Source organism: Magnolia sinica, chromosome 2 (genome assembly GCF_029962835.1).
Source record: "Magnolia sinica isolate HGM2019 chromosome 2, MsV1, whole genome shotgun sequence".
Classification (NCBI taxonomy): domain Eukaryota; kingdom Viridiplantae; phylum Streptophyta; class Magnoliopsida; order Magnoliales; family Magnoliaceae; genus Magnolia; species Magnolia sinica.
The window spans coordinates 59,482,338-59,505,935 of NC_080574.1; the positions used below are offsets into that span (position 1 = coordinate 59,482,338).

The 23,598-nt window shown below is 40.3% G+C and overlaps 1 protein-coding gene across 1 annotated transcript in view; it reads left to right on the forward strand.

Moving 5' to 3' along the window:
* LOC131237146 (histone-binding protein MSI1-like) overlaps positions 1 to 23,598 on the forward strand; it is a 40,741-nt gene that overhangs the window by 13,540 nt on the left and 3,603 nt on the right. The window contains exon 5 of the mRNA XM_058234815.1: positions 21,832 to 21,927. Coding sequence (XP_058090798.1) covers positions 21,832 to 21,927 — 96 coding nt within the window. The remainder of the gene's footprint in view (positions 1 to 21,831; positions 21,928 to 23,598) is intronic.

Consider the following 23,598-nt stretch of genomic DNA (forward strand, 5'->3'; position numbering starts at 1 on the left):
CAAAAAAGAAAAATAAAGAAAGTCAAATATTTCACAAGTTACCACTGACATACATTGTTTTTTTTTTTTTTTTTTTTACTTCTATTTTTCTTTTTCTTTCTTTCTTCATTTATTTATTTTTAATTAAAGTGGTATTCATGATATTTGTGTATCCTAAGGCTGCTTTGAAATACCAAGTAGACATGGCACGTGCAACGTATGTCGATTGAGGATTAGTTGGCAAGGTGAAGCGGTTGTAAATGCAGCTCTCCCAGATGGAACCACATGGCTTCACCTTGTAAATTACCTAAATGCCCTTTAGTTTAGTTTAAATGCCTTTTCATGCCCTTCAATAATGCATAGTATAGAAAAAATTGACTGCACATATTTGCCCCTGGAAGCTGTCATTACATTGTAAAGATAAATGATGTGACAAGTGAATTTATGTGACAGTAGTGTCATTAGCTATTGGTCATGCATTTCTTAGTTGTTATTTGTGTCACCACCGATTGTGCCGCATGTGGATACAGACAGGGACAAGGAGGGTATATCAATCTGCATTTATGGAAATCTTGGATAGATATGGAGACGGGTAACCCATCTAATATTCGGTTGGCAAATATGTGATCGCATATGCTAAATGTGTGAGGAATGAGGATATGCGATCGCATATTTGCCAACTGTTGGCACATTATTATTATTATTATTATTTTGCAAAAAATCGAACTTTAGTAAGTAGTGTAACTTGTAACTGTAAGTTGTTTAACTATATTGTTGAATGTAACTTGGTGTTAGTGTAACCAAGTTGTAACTTATTGTATTGTAACTTAGTGTTAGTGTAACTAAGTTGTAACTTGTAACTTATAAGCAATGTTGTGGTGATAGTGTATAAATAATTGATGCAGGACATGAAAGTTAAACATGATATGCAAGATTTTAGGTTTTAGATCATACTAATTTAGAAACAATCACAAAAATTCCACATCCCACATAAGATTAAGCATTCAACAAGGGGAATCTACGAGGGTCCAAGCCTACACATGTTAGGGTTGGATCAATTAAAAATTATAGACCAAACAATGCTCAAAGGAGAGTAGATTTATCCACTATTGCAAAGGATTATTCCCCAATCCAAGGGATTCATATGTTTCAATTCGGGAAAGCCTAGGGTTTGCAAAAGTGGAATAAAACTTGGAATTTAGGATTATCTAGGATTAGGGTTAGGGATTTAAGGCAAGAGGAGAGGATTGGAGGAGATAGAACTTGAAAATAGTCCACACGTGTGGACAACAATCTGGCCCAGACGCACGTGCGTGGGATCTTGCCCGCATGTGTGCGGGGCCCATGAACCCAAAAAGGGACAGCTTGGGGTTGGTTGGCCACGGGTGGGCCACCCAGACACTAAGTTTTAGGCCGATCGGGCATCCGGTTTGTGTACGGTGCTCCGCCGAAGTTTCAGCCCTCCTGGAGGGCTTGATTCTGCAAATTTGTTGTAGAGAAAGGATCGGCTGCAAAAGGGGGTGGATTTGATGATGGGATGGTTGTGGGAGATGATGAATATTGAGGGTAGGATGTGGGGGCGATTTGGGATAGGTGTGATTTCGCACCACGGTAGTTAGCCTTTCGAAGAAGGGAGGGTTTGCACCCAATTAGATTTCCACAACTCAGAGAATTAGAGAAGCAGGAAAACACAATTTTATTCATAATCTTCAATGAAAAAAAACCTATAAGGGGTTGCCTATTTGTAAGAAAACCATATACCCCAACAGCTGCGCTATGTGCACACAATTACTTAGAGACGAAGTAACAAAAATAACAACTAATTAATGCAATCAAAACCGTTCATGATGTTTCTAGTAATGATAATAAGCAAAACTCAAAGTCTTAGATCATTTAGGGTAATGGGCCATGATCATGAGATCCAATGGTGGGATCCACATGATGATCGGGTCCACTCCAATGAACCATAGCACAACTTTCTAACTACGAGGCCCTCCATGGATCTCGTCATTGGTCTAGATCGATGGTAGGGCCTTCCTCCTTGCGTACGTGCGTAGGGGGGCGTGCGTGTGCGCGTGATGTCCCCATCAACTCTGGCTGCGAAGATTTCGCCATTGGCGAAACAAAACTCTTGCACCGTTCCAAGATGTCAGGATCATTTCGTTGAAGATGTCAGGATCAATTCGTTGAAGATCCTCAGTGACTTCCATTGAACCAGGTACTTTTGAAACCCGCCGTCCGACGTTGATACTATTTGATGGTCCAGAATATCTTCTATCTCCTCTCTGGGTGTGGGAAGGGTAAGTATAGGAGTTAGAGGCTGGGAAGAAGGGTTGAGAAGAGGCCATGGATCAAGGGAAATATATGGGGAATCAGGATGGTTAGGCGAAAGGCTGGACGATGTATCAGGGGTCCCCTGAAATGCAACTAGATCTTCCACATTGAATGTTGAACTAATTCTCATGGAAGGTGAAAGATTTACCACATACGCATTGAGACCGTTTCGTTTTATAATTTTGAATGGTCCAGCACTACGCTCGTGTAATTTACGAACGACTCCTTGATGGTACCGCTCTGGCATGATGCGGACCATCACAGTCCCCTACATTGAATTCCTTGAAACGTTTATGTTTGTCTGTAGAAAGCTTGTAATGTTCATTACTAGGAGTGATCTTTCGCCTCATTTCTTGATGTAATGAATGAATGTGATGTGCAAAGGACTGCAAACTCTGATGGCCTATGAGACAGTGACATAGGGACAAGATCAATAGGCTTCCTAGGTTTATAACCAGTAAAGACTTCAAAAGGACTTAAAACCTGTAGACCTTTTGACAGAACTATTAAATGCAAACTCAGCTATAGGTAGTATGGTGTTCCACGTCCTAATGTGCTCCCCCACTAAACATCTGAGCAAAATCTTTAGGCTCCTATTGACCACCTTAGTCTGACCATCGGTCTGAGGGTGGTAGGCAGAAGAAAATTGGAGCCTAGTATTTATTATATGCCATAGTGTCTTCCAAAAATAACTCATGAATTGCACGTCACGGTAAGACACTATGGTTTTTGGTAACCTGTGAAGTTTGACGACCTCACTAAAGAACGACTTCGCAGCATGAGATGCGTCAGAGGTCTTAAAACAAGGAATGAAGTGGGCTATTTTAGAAAAACGGTCCACGACAACAAATATGGAATCGTGTTTCCGAATAGTCTTGGAGAGCCAAAGCACGAAGTCCATACTGATGTACTACCAAGGGATGAATGGAACTGGCAAAGGTGTGTATAGTCCTGTATTTTGCTTTTTCTGCTTTGCCAGTTGACAAGTACGATATTGTCCTATAATTTTGGCCATGTCTTGCTCGAGGCTTGGCTAATAGAACCTATCCTCCACTAGGGCAATGGTCTTGTCTTGACCAAAATAACCCGCGACCCCTCCTGAATGTAACTCTCAGACAAGAAAATCGCGAAGGGAGGTGCGCGGTATGCACAAGCGATCACTCCTAAACAAATATCCGTCTAAAATCAAGTATTCACTGGTAGCTCCTGACGGACTCTCTAACAACAATGCGTACACAACTCCAAAATCTGGGCACTCAGAATGGTCCTCTCTGACACGCTCGAGGCCCGTGACTTCGACACTCATGGAATTGAGTAACGTGACTGGATGACTTAACGCGTCAGCAGACTTATTCTCTACATCGGCCTTATGCTTAAGCACAAAAGTATACTCTTGAAGGAATTGAACTTACTTCGCGTGCTTATGGATTAATTTATTCTAAGAGTTCAGATATCTCAAGGCCTTATGATCTGAGAACAAGACGAATTCTTGCGGTAATATAAAATGACGCCAGTGGCGTAGTGATTGCACTACCACATAGAATTCTGTCATAGGTAGAGTATTTTTGTTTCGTCTCATTCAGTTTCTCACTAAAAAAGACGATAGGGTGCCCTTCCTGACTAAGTACTCCTCTTATGCCGATTCCTAACGCGTTGCATGCGACTTCAAAAACTTTCGAAAAATCCAAAAGTCGCGTAATTGGAGCTTTGGTCATCCTGACCTTTATCTCCTTGAAGGCTTTTGAGGTTGCCTTCGTCCATTGAAACTCTCCCTTTTTAATGCAATTCGTGATGGCAGCCATAATACCAAAGCCTCGAATAAACCGCCTATAAAAGGTGGCCAAGCCGTGAAAGCTGCGCACCTCGGGAATATTGCGGGGTTCAGGCCAATTGACAATGACTTTGACCTTTTCGGGATCTGCCGACACGTTCAGTTGACGCAACAAAACCTAGGAAAATAACACTACTAGACATAAACGCACACTTTTTTAGGTTGGCGTACAATTTCTCAGCTCTAAGGATCCCACAAACTTGCCTCAAATGGTTGAGGTGTTGTTCCTTGGTCATGCTATAAATCAGAATATCATCAAAGTAGACAACCAGAAACTTTCCCATGAAGGGCCTCAATACTTGGGCCATCACATGCATGAAAGTACTTGGGGCATTAGTCAGCCCCAAAATGTATGACTAGCCACTTCTATAGTCCATCCTTTGTCTTGAAGGCTGTCTTCCACTCATCACCAGGGCGTACATGGATTTGGTGATAACCACTTTTGAGGTCAATTTTGGAGAAGATAGTAGCATTGACCATCATATCCAACATGTCATCAAGACGCGGTATGGGAAATTGATACTTGACTATGATTTTGTTGATGACCCTACTATCAACACACATCCTCCATGTGCCATCCTTCTTAGGTGTAAGAAAGGCGGGCACGACACATGGGCTCATCCTCTATCGAATGAAACCCTTTTCTAGGAGCTCATCAATGACTTTTCAACTCTGCATGCTCCTCTGGGTTCATTCTGTAATGAGGGAGGTTTGGTAGAGTCGCCCTAGGGACTAAATCCATGGCATGCTGTATATTCCTCATAGGGGGAAGTTCATTCGGTAGATTGTCAGGAAAGACATCACGGAACTCATTCACTACCGACATGGCCTTAGTGGGTAGCCTCTGGTGCACTCTCCCTAGTTACAAGGGTGTACACCATTGAGTCCGACTTAGTCTCTTGCTCAAAGTCTTTGGCATTTAGAATATGGAGAGGCTTAGACTTGGACTTCGACTCCTTCAATTCCTTCGAGCCGCTCACACCACTCTGTGGTGGACTCCTTTCCAGTCGTGTTCTTGGGTGGAAGTGGATTTAGCTTCACTTTCTTGCCCTCAAGCCAGAATGTACATGTATTTGAATGACCAAATATGATGACATCTCCGTCATAGAGCTAGGGCCTACCCAAAATAATATGGCCAACATCCATGGAAACAACATCACACCAAAGTGTCTTTATATGATCCAAACTGAATAGGGACAAGACAACGGTGCAAGACTGGAATGGAAGTCTCATCAACCCAAGATACTGTATAGTGTTGGGGATGGACTTTGAGCTTCAAGCCCAAACGGCTCACAGTGTCAGTTGATGCCACATTGGCACAACTATCACTATCCATGATCATCTTGCAACTCTTATTACCACATTTTGCATAGGTATAGAAGATCGTATTGCGGCGCTAATCGTCGGTATTCTTTGCTTGGGCAAAGGAGCAACGCACTACTACTAGGGTCGCAGACTCTTGTGTTCCCTCTTCCTCATCACTAGGGGTCTCTGCTGGCTCATACTTTTCCTTCTCACCGTCACTTTCCGGGGGCACTACTTCTACTTGCCCATTAATAAGGAGCACTTTGGTGCTCTCTTTCGTGCCGCACTGGTGGGCAAAGTGACCAAACCCCTGATATCTAAAACACCTAGTTGCATAACTTCTGCACGAGCTAGACTCGACAATTCCATTACCCTTATCATCCTTGGGCCTAGACTGAGAACTACTGGAAGGCTTGTTTTGGTATCCAGTGCTAGGCTTAGCCCCAGAGGGGTTTGCCTTAGCGCTAAAATCGCGAAACTCAAACCACCTTCCCACAGTTGCTTTGAGGTATTGCTCAACCTCCAACACTACTTGAGACAACTGTTCAAGAGTGTCTATGTCCTTGACGAGCAACTCTCCTAATGTCAGAACAAAGGCCCGTCTTAAATCGAACAAGAGTGAGTACGGGATCCTCATCAACTTCATATCGGGTCAAGTACTCTTCGAACTTTTCAACGTATTCCGCCATACTCATGGAGCCTTGTCGAAGAGACTGCCATTCATCAACCAACTTCAAGTGATAAGAGAAAGGGAGGTACTTTTTCTTAAGAATTTTTTTTTCATTTCTCCCTAATGGACTATTGGGGGCTCCCTCAACCTTTTTTTTTTTTCCCCTTCGCTCAATAGTAGCCCAAAATCTCTTTGCTTGACCCATAAGTTTCATCTTGGCGAATCGGACTCGACAAGTATTCGACATGTCATACCATTCAAAATAGTGGTCCATATCTTGCAAACAATCTAAAAAAGCTTTAGGGTCTAAGTGACCATCAAACGTAGGGGCATCTAACTCCCTTGAGGAGTTGCGCATCTGGGTCATGATCCTGATGTCCCTCGCAGGGTGGGTGCACGGGTGTGCTCGTGATCGTTTCTTTGGCCACCTCCATTCCTTTGTCTATCCTCTTGACCACCTGCTTGCGATCAGGTATCTTTCTTAATGGTGGTCTCTAGTTTGGTAATGCGCACATTAAGTTGATCCAAGCGTTGGTCAATACATTATTCTCCAAGCGCCTACCCAAAGACTCAAACTGCCGGGTTAGGTCGTTCGCGGACTCTTGTAATTGTTCCATGTTTAGTGTAGGGTGCAAATCAAAACCATGACCAGTACGTGTGGGCATACAACTACTCACTCAAAGATCCTCTAATGCAACTATACGCGTCTAAATGAGACTAAATGATCCTATATGACTCTATATGAGGAAAACTACACAACGCTACTAAAATTCCAGCAACATAACTGCCCAAATAATTTGTTAACAGAAAATTCAGCCATGAAAATTGGGAATTTTCTGACAACAGAAAAATTCAGCAGTCCATGTTGTGAATGATGTGTCCTAAACAGTCCTATATGATGAGATTTGATGCAAAATAAACGCGAGTAGACTAAACCCTAAACATGTAATGCAATCCCCTATGAAAAACTTGGCTCTAATACCAAATTTGATGCAGGACATGAAAGTTAAGCATGATATGCAAGATTTCAGGCTTTAGATCATACTAATTTAGAAACAATCACAAAAATTCCACATCCCACATAAGATTAAGCATTCAACAAGGGGAATCTACGAGGGTCCAAGCCTACACATGTTAGGACTGGATCAATTAAAAATTATAGACCAAACAATGCTTAAAGGAGAGTAGATTCATCCACTCTTGCAAATGATTATTCCCTAATCCAAAGGATTCACATGTTTCAATTCGGGAAAGCCTAGGGTTTGCAAAAGTGGAATAGAACTTGGAATTTAAGATTATCTAAGGTTAGTATTAGGGATTTAAGGTTGGAGGAGAGAGAACCAACAATCTGGCCCAGACGCACGTGCGTGGGATCCTGCCCGCACGTATGCGGGGCCCACGAGCCCAAAAAGGGACAACTTGGGGTTGGTAGACCAGGGGTGGGCCACCTACACACTAAGTTTTAGGTCGATCGGGCGTCTGGTCTGTGCGCGGTGCTCCGCCGAAGTTTCAGCCCTCCTGGAGGGCCTGATTCTGCAAATCTGTTGTAGAGGAAGGATCGGCTGCAAAGGGGGTGGATTTGATGATGGGATGGCTATGGGAGATGATGAATATTGAGGGTAGGAGGTGGGGGCGATTTGGGATGGGTGTGGCTTCGCGCCACGGTAGTTAGCCCTTTGAAGAAGGGAGGGTTTCGCACCCAATTAGATTTTCACAACTCAGAATTAGAAAAGCAGGAAAACGCAGAATTTTATTTATAATCTTCAACGAAAAAAACCTACAAGGGGTTGCCTATTTATAAGAAAACCCTATACCCAAAAAGTTGCACCATGTGCACACACTATTACTTAGAGATGAAGTAACAAAAATAACAACTAATCAATGCAATCAAAACCGTTCATGATGTTCCTAATAATGATAATAAGCAAAACTTAAAGTCCTAGATCATTAGCGTAGTAGGCCACGATCATGAGATCCAATGGTGGGATCCACATGATAATCAGGTCCATTCTAATGAACCATAGCACAACCCTCTAACTACGAGGCCCTCCATGGATGTCGTCATCACTCTAAATCGATGGTGGGGCCTTCCTCCTCCTTGCGTACGTGCGTAGGGGGGGCGTGCGTGTGCGCATGATGTCCCCATCAATACTAAACATTAAGATGCAACTTCAAAATTGTATTGTATTATAATCTTTCAAAAAAAAGAAAAGAAAAAAAGAAGCTTATTAATTGTTTTGTTAAGTAACTATATTGTTGAATGTTGAATTTGATGTACTTCATTCGTTTTTCTCACAAGTCACGCACTAATTTTATACGTGTAAAATTACTGCATTAGTTATCTATTAACTTAGGGAAGCTTCCCCTAAGTTCTTATATTTTTCTGCAATTTTTTTTTTTCAAAAAGAAGAGGAAGAAGAAGCAACTGCATATGTTATTGTGCGATCGCATATGCACACAGGCATATGCGGTTTGACAACATTGGTGTGGATACAAAGAACTCTTTCTTTCCAACACACCACAAAAGATCCCCATTTAGCAATTTTTGGAAAGTTTGCTGTCTGTAAACTCCAAAATTGTAAATTATTTTTCTTAACTTTTGAAATGGCTATGAGTCAATCCCATTATAAATTGCTAGGACTTCTGAAAACACAATAGGAGACTTAAACCGCATCTTGCAAGTATCTATTCAGTGTCTGCGCTAATATCTTTATCAACTGCACAATACCAGTAGCCGGTCTATATTCAAGTATTTGGTTAAATAAATTCATATGATACAATTGTCTGTAGGTGCATCCCTGCAACAAACCTTGCACTTGTGTAAACTGAATTTAACTGTGCAGCTGGTCTGATATACTTGGAACCTGCACTTGGAATTAGAAGTTGAAGTGCTATGTGATGTGAGATATTCACAGAGGTTTATAATTATCAGTGACGAATAACAATCTCTTAGCCTCTGTACACTCCGTAAAACCTTTTTGAGTAGTATGAGATTTTGCTTGGGAGCCATATTTGTAAGCAGTAGATTTTATTGGACTTTCATTGGCTTTGGTCAAAGCAGTCCTCAATTTCCCCCTTTTGACAATATGTTTCTCTCTTGATTAATTTCCCATGTTGCTAACGGCTACATCTGGTGGTTTCTCTGTGAGAAACCATGTGTACATGTAAATTGAATTTAACTGAGTAACTGGTCTGATAAATTTGAACCTTGCACCCGGAATTGGAAGCTCATTGAAAATGTGATATGGCCATGTGGGATATCCACAGATAGGATTAAATATCAGCAACAGAGAACAGTTTCATGGACTTTGTACCCTCTCTAAAGCTTTGTATTCTGAGATTTTGCTAAGGAGCCATATTCATAGGTGGTAGATTTGATTAGACATGCATTTTGCTTTACTCTTTCGAAATCAGCCCTTCCCAATTTCCACCTTTTAAGAATATGTTTCTCACATGATTAATCTCCTACATTGCTAGCAGCTAACCATGGTCCTTGTGGAGTGTTTGGGCTCTTCTCCTTTCACATTTTGGGTTTGGCAAGATACCACTTGCCTAAGTACAGCTGTACAAGACTAGAATACTACGTGATTTCCATCATTCTTTAGATGGTGGTGATCATCCACTGTACATGTGACTAGTGTTTAGAGTATCAGTATTGTTACATGTATCGATGATCGTGCATAAGGATGCGTGTATCGATATCGCTGCCTCAGTGAAACATTGGGAAATAGGCGGAATTCTTCAGTGGGACTTTAGGAAGTGCTAGAAGGCACACATTTACACATTTAGAAATAAAAATATTGCAAAAAACAACTGTACATAATAAGTTCACATTTTATAGGGAGCCTAAATCATGTGATGTTAGAAAAAAAGCAGTGCAATTAAATCCTAAATGAGTTCATATCTTTCCAATACCATACAATGTAAGTTATAAAACATCAATTCTTAGTTTGAGAGGTAAAAATAAAGAAAATTAGGATTTTCCTAAATGTCCTCATTTACCCACTCAAATGTTGATTCATTTGCCACAAATCCATGTCAATGCATGAATCATGCACAAACATTGCAATCCATGCTAACATTTGAAAAAAAAAAGAAGCTTCTCTAAATTCTCCTGATTTTTTATCTCCTTTGATTTCTGTCCTGTCTTTGCTCCGAGTTGAGATTTCTCCCCCAAATCCAAGCTTTGATTCAACAAAAACCAAAAGGATTGGAATCACATAAGGAACAAAATCCCCAAAAAACCCTACAAAAATGATGATTTTTGTTTTTTTTTGCAAAATTTTCCAATTTCTTGTGAATTTTCAACATTTTAGGGAAGTATCTCCAGTATCAGTGATTATTGCCAATATCGTTGGTGTTACCGATGCTAGGGAACTTTTATACTATCAAGAATCCAAAATATCATTGGTGTCATTGGTATCGCCAAATATCGCTGATAATATTGAAACTATCAACAATATTAGGAATTTTCAATATTATCTGGGGTTTTAGTATCGATATAAAAAATAGAGAATGCCATTCAGACGCCTGTGTTTTGGTTGAATTCCAAAAAAAAAAAAAAACCCTGCTTTTAAACTTTCCTAAGACATGCCTAAAGTTTCTACCGTTAGCCAAAACAACGTTTACCATCAAATACCGTTATGTATGGTATATTGTATTTTTCAAAAGACATTTTTACCCTAAAAAAAACACCTCTCGCGCCCTAATGCACGAAGCTCCCAACCCTACTTCAAACAACCCCCCCCCCCCCCCCCCCCTCTCTCTCTCTCTCTCTCCGTACTGAAGCGCTTCCCTCTCTTGGCCTATTGAAGCCCCCCACCGCGATGTCTCCCATATCACTGGACGTGGCTTCAGAAAGGAAGTCCTTACACCGGGAAGCTAGGTGGGGCCCACCATGATGTCTATGAGTAATCCACCCGTCCATCCATTTTGCGAGATCATTTTAGAACGTACGACAAAAAATGAGCTAGATTCAAGACTCAAGTGGGCCACACGAGAGGGAAAACTAGGAAAAGTAATGCCCACCGTTGAAACTTTCTTAGGCTCCACCTTGATGTTTATATGCCATCCACACTGTTTATAAGGTCTTTACCACTGGGACGATTTGAAAACGCAAAAAACCTTATCATGATACAAAACCTTTGTGCCGCATGTATATTTCAATGGTGTTCGTTTAATCCCCCATTGTTTCCTCTCTCGTGGCCCACTTTAGTCTTGGATCGGGCTCCTTTTTATCACGTCCTAAAATGAACTCGCAAAACGGATAAACGGGGTGGATTTCTCACAAACATCACGATTGGCCCCACCTAACATCCTTGTACCGGAACTTTCTGGGAAAGCCTTTTGTAGGAAATCCGTGTCCGGACGCGGTTTTGGTTAGTGACATTGCAAGTAGCTAGGTATGTAACGTCCCGAGATTTCGACTCTAGTGGATAACACGATGGGCTGAGTTTTCGGGTGTTAACTCCAATATGTCAAGGATATCATCCCACATATCCCTTTCATTCACCTCAATTTACATTCTTATGGCATTCATAGCATAATCAACGGAAAGTAAATTCTTATTCCGTTAACGACTCTAATATAGGGATCAACACAAAGTTCATAATCAAACAAATATAAGTCCAATGTTTGTCCTCCCATTGAGGGCATTATCAATGTTGTCGAATCGCATGTGCGATCGCATGCAATCGCGCATATGCGATTGCACAATCGCATATTTATTTGTTTTTTTTTTTTTTTTGAAAATTTTTAAAAAATCGAAAAATATGAAAAATTCAAAAAATTTGTAAAAAAAGAAGAAATTAAGGATAACTTTCCTAAGTTAATAAATAACTAATTTTACATATTTAAAATATATTTGAGAGAAATAAAATCAATTAAACAATGAATTAAATAACAAGTGCTTGAATCGTGATCTTTCAACTTCCAAGAGAGGGAATGTAGGGGAGACAGAGAGACCACTTGGAAGTAGGAAATATAAGAGAGTGATTAAAGCCACTTGGAATTAAAAAATGTAAGAGAAGAATAGAGTAAAAGAGTTTTGGAGTTAGAATATTGCAAATGGGGGAGGTTGGAAGCCTTCTTATAGACAAAAAGTTATTTTTTCACAAAAAATAAAATAAAATAAAATAATGTGCCAATCGTTGGCCAATATGCAATCGCATATGCTGTATGCAATCGTATATTTTTGCATATGCAACATATGCAATCGCATATGCCATGATCGCATCTGCGATCTGCATATGGATATGCGCATATGCGGTCGCACATGACAACGATGGTCGTTATTACATCTTTAACAAAAAATCAAACTAAACTTAGAAAACATGACAATAAAATAATGGTCTTTCCTAGGCCGCTTCAGCTGCATTATCTATCATCTATTGCCATGAGCCTTCATAAGCCTCATCTGGATGTTCACTATCTTATACTGGATTGTCACCTGTGTCACCTACGGTTATTTGTTCAACAAAAGAGGAATGAGTTGCCGCGGTTCAATTCAGTGAGGTCATCCCTCCAAGATTAGCACAATAATAGCACGATCATCATAACAATATTTCAAAACAAAACATCCATATAAAGTATTGATTAATGCGATGCATGATATGCATGCTTTGGTGAAGAGACCCTCGACTCAATGAGACGAGATCTTCCAACACTCTCATTAGCCACTAGTCACCAGAGGCACCGAGCCAATGTGGGATGAGATCTTCCAATACCCCCACATACTTCAAAAATCTCCAACTAGTGAAACAGGAGCTTCCATACTTCCACTTAATCATGCACAACTAGAGAAATAGGATCTTTCAACACTTTCTCTATTGTACGCTCCCAAAGTGAATGCATGATTAGTTCCACCTTTAATTAAATTGGTTTATCATCTAGGTGGTTAAGCGATGCCCACACTCACCACCTCACCACCTCACCCCAGTCCATGGTCCACCACACCCTAGAATAGCCGTTACCCTTCACACTACTTCTACTAGTGGAGGGACGTACATACTCTAGCCGTGATGTTACATGTGGCTCACATTTCAAATTAATCATTCATGGATCCACCATAGGCAAACAATCTAACAATCGGATCCTCCATAATCCACATTATCCACACAAGGGTATTTTCATCAATTCATAAACACAACCCACATGGGTTACCTCCATTCCATATCAACCGATCATGGATCCATCACAAGAAATAATCCAGCCATAGCATCCTCCATGAATCATCAAAATCCACACAGATATTCTGCACCAATTCACCAACACAACCCATATGGGTTCCACAATTTCATGTTTCGTTCCCATCTTATGGGGTAAGGGGCTTCCTTTGACGTGGCATCCAAACACATATGTCGATATACAACAAAGCATGGGTGTACCATGTATATTCATATAGTATAATATCCATGAAACAAGCATAGTTTCTATATATTTCCAATAGGTTGATGTTCACATACATGATTTCACCTCTAAACATTCAAACACACATCATGTAGAATTTTCACAAAAAGTCTAGCAATACCACGTCAGTTTATTCACATGAAAAACACCACCACAATATGTACAAACATCACCATGCATAGGCCAAACCAAAGCTACTGCGCACAGGGTCAATACATCCAACCCTAGTGGGTGCACCATGCTTGTGTTGACGGTTTAGTTCGGTTCTACGAGTTAACTCGCTGATCTATATGAAATCATGAATTCCCACATTATGGGACATCAAAATAGTATCCATATGGTCACACGCCCCATCTAGGTTAGGTTATCAACATAGTTTATGCACCCAACACTACATAGTCTAGGTTTGTGCCTAAACATGATTGTAATATTCACCAAATCAAATCCAAACATGAATTCACCCATCCAACATACAATTTATAACAATATATCATGTTTAAACAGAAAATAAATTGAGGGTTTAGCAATTTAAACAAACAAAAATCAATCATGAATAAAGTAGAGAAATTGAAAAATCTAAGCTATAATTGCGTTTAAGCTTCGAGGATTCCTCACCTTTGCCTAACTTGAAACCCTAGCTGAAATTCTTGAGGAAGACGACGTCTATATGAACCACGAAATGCACACGAGCCCAGGAAGAAGGGTCCCACACAATGATGGATGGATGGGGGCATCCCTAGATGGATGTCCTTCTCTCTCTCTCTCTCTTCCCCCCCCGGACGTGGGGAGTGGTGTGCGTGCATGGGTATTGGCTAGAGAAGGGTGTGCATGCCCCCTTGTTATAAGGGAGTGGGCGTGAGGTGTGGAAAAGTTTTCTCATTTCTGGCGATTTTTCTTTAAATCTAACTTGTTCATGGTGTTGGGGTCATTGGATAGAGCCGGGATACATGATTTTCTTGGTGATTTGAAATCTATATTGGCCGATATTGAAAAATAGCCTGGCGGGTGCAAAAACGGACTTGATCTCAATTAACATTCCACGCTTGATGATTAGGGCCCAAATTTGGAAGAAATGTATAGTCATGGTAGGCAAACAATTGGGCAAAATTTGGTGATTAATTGATGGTGGAAAAGATTTAAGTATGAAATCTAACTTGTTGCATCAAAAGGAAGGATCTGGCTTTTTTGGTAGGTGGTGTAGGATCATAAATTGGGATCCAAATTTTGTATCATCTTATAGTCATATAAGGCCACGATGTGTTCCAAATTTGAGTTGCGATTGATGGTGGGAAGTGGGTAAATCAGAAGGTCTAGATTTGGAAAGAGTTGGTATGCCTAAAACATCTAACTTGGTGCTTAAGGGAAGGCTTATCAAGGTATGGTTCCCACATCTCACATTCGGTTTATATGATGGGCAATCCAAGTCCTTCACATGAATGAAAATATTCGACTATGACAACTCACGAACTTTCTTCGGTCACTAAAGTCAATGGTTAAGGGGCTGATTTGTCAATTGGGTCACTTCTACTATGATATAAGGGCTGAAATTTGACATGTACGGTTAATTTGGGTTGTATAGGCATGGTATAAAATTTCACATTGATCAGATCATGGGAACCATAAGATTTCAAATCTTGAGTATAGGTTAAGGGCATTTATTTACAAATTTTTGATCTAGTAAATTTATGAAATCTAAAGCTTCTATGGGCTTATAGGCACAATTCTAAGCATAAGATCTCAAATCTAGAGTTTAGGTTAAGGGCGTTTATGTACAAATTTTTGATCTAGTAAATTTATGAAATTTAATGCTTCTACGGGCTTATAGGCACAATTATAAGCAATTCTTATAAATTAAATTCATTACAAATAAAGAGTTATTCACCACACAAGTTAAAATTTATATTAATTAATGGAAAAAATGCATAATAAGCTACGGGATGAACTTCGGCAAAAACGGTAACATCCGGAGTGTTACAAGGTAGCTACTAGTCAGTGCTATGTGGGCCCCACCATGATGTATGTGTTATATCCACGTCGTCCATCTATTTTTACAGATGATATTAGGGATTGAACCCAAAACTGAGGCAAATCTAAATCTCACATGGACCACACCACAAAAAACAATAGTGATTGAATGTCCACCATTAAAAAATCCTAGGCCCACTGTAAAGTTTATTTAACATCCAACCTATTGATTAGGTCATACAGACCAAGATGAAGGGCATAAACAATTATCAGCTTGGTCCAAAATTTTTGTAGCCCTCAAGAAGTTAACGGTGGGCATTCAATCAACATTGTTTCCTGTAGTATGGTCCACTTGAGATTTGGATTTACCTCATTTTTGGGCTCATTCCATAAAATCATTTGGAAAAATGGATGGACGGCATGGATGAAACATATATATCATGGTGAGGCCCGCATAGCATTGATCAGTCTCCACTTGTTGCTAACAATGCCAGTTGCCAAACTGCATCCCTCGGGAGCGAATTATGTGATATCCTGACCTCACCCAAGATGGTGCGGCTGTTACTGTGGGGCCCACCTTGATGTATGATTTTATATCCACTTCGCTCATCCATTTTTTTCGGATTATTTAAGGGCATTATCCCAAAGAGCAAGCATATCCAATTATCAGGTGGACCATGCCATAGGAAACAGTGATGATTGAACTCGTTACCGTTAAAAACTTCTTAGGGTGCACCTTAAATTTTATTTAGTTTTTATTTGCCATCCAATCTGTTGATAAGGTCACAAGCCTGGATGAAGGAAAAAAAAACAAATATCAGATTGATTTAGAACTTTTGTGGCCCATTAATGGTCAGTCACCACTGTTTCCTACACTATGGTCCACCTAGTAATTGGATCTGCTTCATTTTTCGAATAATGCCGATCTGGAAAAATGGATGAACGACATGGATACAAAATACATATATCAAGGTGGGCCCCACGTTAAGTGGCGCACCATTGTGGGTAAGTCTAGGGTCTCACCCAATCTGCTCTCATGTCCTTGGTTCCGGGGGTTGCAACCTATTGGTGCTCCTCCAACTCCACCTTCCCATTAGAGTTTCAAAAGTTGTGGGCCCCATTAAGTTGCATGTGATTAATCAACTTTGTCTATCCATTTTGCGAGTTCATTTTAGGGCATGGGCCCAAATATAATGCAAATCCAAATCTCAAGTGGACCACACCATTGGAAATGGAAGGGATTGAACGCCTACCCTTGATAACTTCTTGGGGGCCAAACACATTGGATGGCAAAAAAGAATTATAGTGCACCCTTAATTTTGGTCTAGGTTACCTAATCAATGATTGGATGGCATAAAAAGAATTATAGAGGGCCCTAACATTTTTTAATAAGATTTAATTGCCATTGTTAACTCTTGTGGGGTCCACTTGAGATTTGGATCTTTTTCATTTTGCTCATGCCCTGAAATTATAATCCATGGGATGGATGTCGCTGATTAAACAAATGAATCATTGTTGGGGCCCAGGGTGTATCCACGGTTAGAGTGGATTCGACAACCTTGCGTAAGAAACAAAAGGTAAACAAGGCATAACCGTCATGTTGGAATATAATAGACTGAATTCTATGACCACTGTTAGTCAAACTCAAAACAAGTGTTTTTTTTTTCAAATACCATTTTTCAAAACCTTAGGCGGATTTTAGGAAAGAGTTTACAAACAAATTTATTTATTATTATTATTTTTTTTTGAATTCAACCAAAATATAGGCATTTGTATGGCATTCTCTAAAAACTATCGCCTACATTTGAAGCATCGCATGTGGCATACATGCGAGTCAGTTTAGATTTCCAAATTGTGGGGTGTGGACGTTGGATCTTGGGCAGATTGCGCTCTCGCGGGCTGATTGATGTTTAAATGGGATAGAGAGGCTTATACTTTATTGGGATCGCCACTAGCCAATTAATTTGATTCCATAGTTGGATAGACCCTGTAGAAATGTTATGATAGAAAATTTGAGGATTCCCTGTCCTAAAATGACTCCTTGATTTGCAGTTGAAGATTCTGAGTAAGGGACTATGATTACAGAGAGGGAAGGGGTTAGGCGCCTGCTCAGCTTACGGTCTCTACTTCCCAATATCTCACAAACCTTTGAGGATTAAGATTAGCTCTTGTGCACTAATGATGCAAGGTGTGTGCGATGCCGTGTTAAATGCAACACCTATGATGAGTTGTACCCTAGGCTAGATAAATCTGCCTTGACTCTCCCACTTGTCAAAGCGATAACCAATTAGTCCAAGTTTTTTACGAAGAAGATCTAATTAATTCGGTGAACAACATACGTTTGAACTAATCAGGTGCTGAGTGCCATGTATGTAAAGATGCGTGTGTGATGTAGTGTTGATTGCAACATCAACGACAAGTTGTAGCTTAGGCTAGATAAATCCGCCTTTACTCTCCTACTTGCCAATGCGATAACCAACCAACCCAAGTTTTTGATGGGCAGGATTTGATTAACATGGTGAGCTGCAAAGCATATGTTTGAACTGATCGGGTGCACAATGCTATGGATGCAATGGTGTGGATGGAGTAAGCAGGGGGGTTGAGAAGGGTGTAGATGTTGCACTATGCTTATGTAAGATGGATGAGGCTAACTGAAAGTTGGATGGTAGGATTGACGACAGTGTTGCAAGGATTAGATCAAGTGGCTTGGATTGAGGCTTTAGTTGCTCAGGTGGTTAAGGCTTTGGGCTAGACCGAGTTAACCCGGGCTGGACTCTTTGCTATTGCTCATTCCTCTCCTTTGTGGAGGGATGGAAATGGGAGGTTAAGGGGTGGTTTCTTGTTGAATGGAGAAGGCTTGGAAATGGGAAGGTGTCTTGAGGAATGAGGGATGCTTGAAATGAGAAGGGGAGGGGGCTATTTATAGCCCCCAAGCTTAGTTTTCTTGTAATTCCTAGCAAGTTATAGGATTGAAAAAGGTCCGGATGGCTAGGATTTGAGATTGCCACATGGCAGGATTTCAAGGGTTGGATTAGATGGGCGTGTATTGTAATTTTGGTATGAGGGAGGGGCACTGAAGTCAATTCATGTTGCCACATGTTTGGACCTTGCAAAAGGAGATAACCCATCCATGTTGCGCCTTCGCCAAGACAGGGGAACTGCCACATGGTTGGCGGCACCCTGGGTGTTGCCAGAGCCACACGAAGCTCCCTACTTCCGCAGGCGAGCTCCCATACACGTGTGGAGGTTGTGACTCCTCTGGTGCTTGGTTGATGGTGCTCCGGATTTTGAATGGGCTTTAGGTATGTGGGCTTGAATATGGGTTGGTTTTGGGTTTGATTTGACTAGGTGAGTTTACTAGGTGAGCTAATTCGGTGGGTTGACTTGGTGCTAGGTTTGGCTTGGTGAGCTAGGTTGGGTTAACTGAGTCTTGGCTAGGTTATAGGGTTAAGGTTTTACTTTAGGGTTAGGGTTTGGTGGAATTGACTCGGTCCAACTTAATCAGCTTGTCGGCCTAGGGTGGGGTGTTTACAAGGGCCTATTATGGATCATATTGATTGGATTGTCTTAACCATCTGCATATCAACCATTGAATTTGCATAGTTGACCACCCTCATTTTGACCCTAGATTCAATGGCCGATAATTGGTTGATTTGGATAATCGAATAAGTGTGATTTTTTTTTTTGGATATGATCCATTCACAATGGTGCCCATCATTTTGTATCTTTAATTGATTTATATGTATGCCAGTTACCACCATGTAAGAAATGGTGAAAATTTGCACAATTAAGTTCAATATATGATGCATGCAGTGTTGCTCATATGCTTGGCAAAGGTGGCAAGTGTCGAAATGTCCTAAAGTGTTTGACATGGCAAACTGCACAAATCTAGGCTTGTCGACTATTTTGTACGCAAATAAATGATAGTTAATTTAAGAGCTTTGCTAAGCCCACACGCATGTACAAGTCAGCTAATACATGCTTTACTAGATATGCCTGCGTGGCAGATAGGAGAAATCAATGTTTTAAATATCATTATCGCGTAATGTATCGTGCCGTTGGGATATGGATACATATCGGATATCGCATGGGATATATCGGTTGTATCGCATAATGTATTGCCGTTGTTAGGAAACATGGGAACATTGGGAAATTGGTCAAAATTTTCAATGAAACTTCATGAATTATTGAAAAAGACATCGATACACACTTAGAAATCAAAACATTACAAAAAAAAAAAAAAAAACATAATAGGGGTTTCCTTTGTATGGGATCCTAATATATGCGCTTTTCAACAGAACTGATGCAAGTTTATTCAAAGTCTATTCATATAATTTATAAATGTAAGAAGACATGTATGGAAACACAAGCAATACATTCAAAAGCAAAAGAAGAATCACTAGATCAGGTTACATACATGTTTAATTTTGTGTTTGGATACAAAGATTGCAACAGATTTGTGGGAAATTGAGAAATTTTGATTTTTCTATATTTCTCAGAACTTGACCCATCTCCCCCAAATCTCGAAATCGAAGTTCAAAATCCATGATTTTTCATGGAAAATATGAAGAATCATACATTTGTAACTATTTGACACTAGTATGTGATTTACAACAAAAACATGGATCGAAAATTGGAAATGCTTATTGGATCGAATAGGTGGGATATATCGGCACTACCTATGCATTTCGTATTGCACAAGTGGGATACAAGATATATCGTGGGATATATCGGCTGATATTGTTGATATTTAAAACACTGGGGTGAAATATCCAAGCCATCCATCAAGTGGACCTCAATGTGCAGATTTTATTGCCTAATGATAAACGTAGCATGATACTATAAATAAGTTGATGGTTTAGAAAACTTTGACTAATTTTTCCACAATTGTAGATTTGTTTAGTTGATTATGGCCCACCTGACTAGCAAACTGACAAATTCTAGGGATAGGGAATCAACATAGTGGTACCCTTTTGACGTATTGCTTGGATATTACAAGTAACACTAGCATATGGGATAAAATGTGAATTAGCTGACTTGTACGTGTCTATGGGCTTTACAAAGCTCTTAAGTAGATAAATTCATCATCATCATCCAAGCCTCATCTCAACTAATTTGGGTTGGTTAAATAATTAAGTAAATGAATAAGATAAAAATAAACAAAACAATAAACACTTGAGAACAAATAAAATTAGAAAAAAATATTATCATATTTTTAACCAAAAAAAACCCATCGTTACAAATGATTGAGTGATACAAAGAGGAAAATCATGCATATCATCTCAAGAAATAGTAATTTGTATAAGCATCATTCACTCTCTTCGGCTTTAGGGGTGGTAGTGGGCTGGTCTGGTGTTGGCCCTAGTTCCCTAAGCATTGGCTTTGACCCTAATTGGGCCAAAAAAGTCTTGGCCCTAGCTCTATGCACATGGCCAGCCAGGTAAGCAAATTTTTTAAATGATCAGAGTTTGAAATAGTTCAGTCTAAGAATTTTTTGGGTCTCTTCCATCTGATGAGTCCTATCTTATAAACAGTTTGGATCATTGAAACACGACTATGATCCAACAAATCTCTTTAAACTATACGTGTGGTGAATCAGAATTACTCACAAGTGTCTTTAAACCATCCATCGTTTTTGGTATAATGGTGGCCCGTTTGATGATTGTACTGGGCCATTCATCCTTGGTCTGGGCCCAGTCCGTCCTGGACACAAGGCCTGGATTTCGAGCATGGGCCCAACCCTCAGGCCAAGTTTAGGGGTCCAAGCCCTGGCCTAGGGATGGATCACTCTGGCCGGGCTGCTCGACAACACTTCACCTCTTTTTGGTTTGACAAAGAGCACATCAAAAAAAGGAAAAAAAGAAGAAGAAGAGAAGATAAAGATGAAAGGATAACTTTGTCTAGAGTTAGATACTTCACCTGGAGTGTCCAAAACATTGTACTTTTCTATGACATCACTAGGAGATTGTCTATACAGATTTGAAGTTTTGTGTTGTGTCTAGGAGTTTCCAAGTGTCCCCAAGTGTTGGCATGACAAAAACCCAAAAAGTAGTAGTAGGTAACACTAGATTGCATCAGCTTATATGTAGGCACGTGGGTCTGCTAAGTTCTTACTTTAGCCTAGTCACCTCCTTGATGCTTGCTGTCATGTTTGAAGTGTCTTTGTATATATTTCGTTCTTTCTCATCAGGTTTTTATATAAATTTCTTTCAAATATGTCAGTAGTGTGTTTTTCATGCAGGAGATATAATGACAGCACTGTTTTGAATCGTTTCTTTTTTGAGAAGTGAGATATTCACATTGTACAAGTGAGTGCTTCTCATTGTGTTTACTTAAACAGGGATGAGGTATTCCAGGTAGAATGGAGCCCGAAGAATGAAACTGTATTGGCTTCCAGTGCTGCTGATAGAAGATTAATAGTTTGGGATCTCAACAGGTAAGGGAGACTGACAAGCATACTACTGTTAAACATGTTTTACTTGATTATTTGAAGTTTCCATGCTACTTCTACAAATCTTTTATGGCCATGGAACTAGTTTAGAACATGAGGAAATTGATTCACATATTGGATGCAAGCACTTCCAGAATATGGGGTCCATATTTCTAAGTACACTAACCATGCATTTCAAACATTACCGCCGCAAAATAAGCCCCCATTCTTGTATAGCTAGTGGTGGCAGCTCAGCCCATTCACTAGATGGGCCTAGAATTCTGTCTCACACCTGCCCTGCGACCCATTGCCCTGGGTTCAGCTCGTTCCACTTAGAATTGATCAAGCCCAAGCACATGATCTAACTCATTTAGTTGAAATCTGGTCGGGATCGATTGACCCTACCCGACACGGCACAACCAAACTAATGTATAAGAAGGGAATATGGGGCAAACGGTATGCCCAACTTGGCCCAGTTAGTGGATACATACACTACATTATCATATCTGCATTTACACTACACTACATTATCATATCTGCATTTACACTTAATCTTCTATTAGTTTTTTTTAAAGGTTTTGTGGTCAGGACTTTGAGCCCATCCTGTTTGTATCTGGTGGGTTGGGCCTGGTAGGGATCAACACAAGCGTCACATAATTATTTAAATGTGCCACATTTTCTAGCTTGAGCCAACCTACTCCCGATTTAGCTTCGACCAAATCCCTTTCAATAGCGGGTTAGGCTAGTTGATCCATGGGCTGAACTAACCCATTGCCACCCCAATTCATAAGTTTAGGCGCCCTTTGGAAGAGGACACAAGTGGAAAATGTGCCCTATTTAAATGCTGCCAACTTTAATTCAAGCCCATCTGCTCGTCCCTGCCCATTACGGTTTGCAAGGGTAATTTCGTAATATACCAAAATATTAAAAAAAAATCTTCATTTACTTTCCCTCTCTCATCTTCCAACTCCAACCCACACCCCATCTCTCTCTCTCTCTCTCTCTCTCTCTCTCTCTCTCTCTCTCTCATCTTCCAAGCTCTGATCGCTTCCTCTCTCAATCTCTCACACACACATCTTCCAAACTCCAATCTCATCCTCTCTCTCTCTCTCTCTCTCTCTCTCATCTTCCAAGCTCCAATCTCTTACTAACTTCCTCCTATTATCCCATAATGCCAAATCACTTGATTATCGTCGGGATCCGCTTCAGATCTGACCCTATTCTCACCTTATAAATACCGACAACTGTACCAAACTACATGGCCTTGTGGCCATTCCAGCAGCAGCTGTAAACATCTCTCTCTCTCTCTCTCTCTCATCCGAGAAACCTTGGGCTTGGGCTGACTACTCAGGCCTATGTTCAACAATGCAGGCTGTTAGACAACCCTACTCAACCTATCTAAGGAAAAAAAAGGATTGCCTATGACAACACTGTTTCTTCTACCACTGGAGCAGCTTCTTGCATGTAAATTTGTTGTTTAGCTGTAAATCCATTTGAGACATGCTATGGCAATTTTCTTTAGGAAAGATTGAAGGGGTGATTTGTAATACACATGCTAATGTGGCACATGCAAGACCGATGCCCGTTAACATTCCCTGGTTCAAAATTCAGTATGGTCCTCTCATCAGGCGGGCACATGGGTAAATTGAATATCATCAACTATTGGCCTTTATTTCT